The 1,929-nt window shown below is 37.0% G+C and overlaps 1 protein-coding gene across 1 annotated transcript in view; it reads right to left on the bottom strand.

The window, feature by feature from the left end:
• The window catches only part of PKD1L3 (polycystin 1 like 3, transient receptor potential channel interacting), a 113,293-nt gene that overhangs the window by 19,900 nt on the left and 91,464 nt on the right, over nt 1-1,929 (bottom strand). The window contains 2 exon segments of the mRNA XM_023741926.1: nt 2-36; nt 756-896. Of these exon segments, the coding sequence (XP_023597694.1) occupies nt 2-36; nt 756-896 (176 nt within the window).

Below are 1,929 nucleotides of genomic sequence, written 5' to 3'. Positions count from 1 at the left end.
CTGTAGTCATCAATAAGATTAGGAAGAGGATTTGTACTAGTGCAGAAGAGAAAAAAATCATAGTTGGATAGTTACCTTAGAAATGTTCTATACCTTTTTCTTCATTTTTCCTAAGCCTATAGACTTCTGCAGATCAAAAAAAATTTTTAAAGGCAATTTCATATGGTTCAACCTAATAATTGTAAACAGGTAAGCCAAAGCATTTGATTCTTAGTGAGATATATATTCCTTTCCAGTATTATTCTGTCACTAATCCTAAATTTCACTTAGGATACATAAAATCCCACACAGAAAATACTGTTTCCATTTGTGTTCTTAGAACTAAGCTATATATAGACTGTCTGTGCTCATAAGAAGGGAAAGCATGATAAAAATAGAATTTGTCTTCTTTGGTCCATGGAATCCAATAATGTACTAGATGTGTTGGAACTAGTCACCTTGTATTTGCAGAATAGCTATTTTTCGAAGCATTTTCATTTTTCCTACACCCTGTGAAGTATGTAGATCAAGTATTATTATATTTTGCAGGTGAAAAGATTGACTTACTCAAGCACTTGATTAGATCCTAAGACACCAAGTTCAGGAGTCTTTCCATTCAACCCCACCCCTTTGTTTACTGATATCTAGAATTTTGCAAGGTGAAGGTTTTAGAAGACACTTTTTCACCCTTCTATATTTCCTATTTTATTCTCACTCTCCCTTTCCCCCCGGGGAAATGCGCTACAGTATAAACATGTGCTGTTTCTTCTCCATACCCAAAATATCTCCAGTCAGTTTGAAGAGTTTCTTCTCTTTCAAAGTTCTTTCTGGAGGCCTAATTGGACTGTTCATAGCAGGAGCTACATAGATGGGGTTGTGCTTATCTCTTATACCAGGTAATGATGAAGAACATTTTGCTGTCAAAAATTCAAATGTAAGCCAAGAAAATGTTATATTTCATTAAGCAGTCATCCATCAAACATTTGTTGAGCATCTACTATGAGCACCTCCTGTTAAATGCTGAAGAAACAAAGAAAAAGGATACCTAAACAGTGCTTCTCAAACTATCTATCATGAAGGACTTTTTAAAAATTTTAACTTCCAATCCAGTGGGGACTGGTACTTTGGTAAAATACAATAAAAATTAATTACTAGAAAAATAAAATAGAACAGAGGCATATAAAATATAAGCACAATTTTAAAAATCAGATTCAATACGCATAAAATTAATCAAGTTGTTATAAAAGTTTCCGAATGCTTACTTTCATTTTTGTACTTATCTTGGATTAGAAACAAACAGTTCTAGACAGTGCATCACACTTTGGGTAGCACTGTTTTAGAGGGGTGTTTCTCAAATTTTAATGTGCGTAGGAATCACCTGGGAGTTTTGTTAAAATGCAGAAATCTGGGGTGAGGCGTGAGACTCTGCATTTCTGACAACACCAGGAGATGCCAATTGTGCTGATCTGTAGACCACACGGTGAGCAGAAGAATCTAGAGATATGGAAATCAAGAGGTGGGGATTAGAATATGACAGAAAACCTGGCAGCATGTATGTATGTGCCAAGTGCCATGGGATCACTGAAAAGTGAGAAAGTAAATCTACCTGAGGGAGTAAAGAAGGCTTCACAGAGGGAGTACTGTTTGACAATGTTTTGAAGTATGAGTAAGACTTCTCCAGAAGGACAAGGATGAGGATAAGAAAAAGAGTCATTTACCACCCTGACAGGGAACACAACAGAGAGTCCCTGATGGAGCAGGAGAAAGGTGGGGTGCAGAACTCAAATTCTAGTAAAAAGACCAGACTGAATGGTCTGAATGAGACTGGAGGAACTCCAGAAAGCACGGCCTCTGGATTCTCTATCAGCCCAGAACTAAAACAATTTCCGAGGCCAACTCTTCAGACAGGGATTGGACTGGACTGTGGGACATAAAGTGATACTCATGAGG

This window comes from Trichechus manatus, unplaced genomic scaffold (assembly GCF_000243295.1).
Source record: "Trichechus manatus latirostris isolate Lorelei unplaced genomic scaffold, TriManLat1.0 scaffold00194, whole genome shotgun sequence".
Classification (NCBI taxonomy): Eukaryota; Metazoa; Chordata; class Mammalia; order Sirenia; family Trichechidae; genus Trichechus; species Trichechus manatus.
The sequence above is the reverse complement of the archived record's forward strand: the minus strand, read 5'-3'. Positions and strand labels throughout refer to the sequence as shown.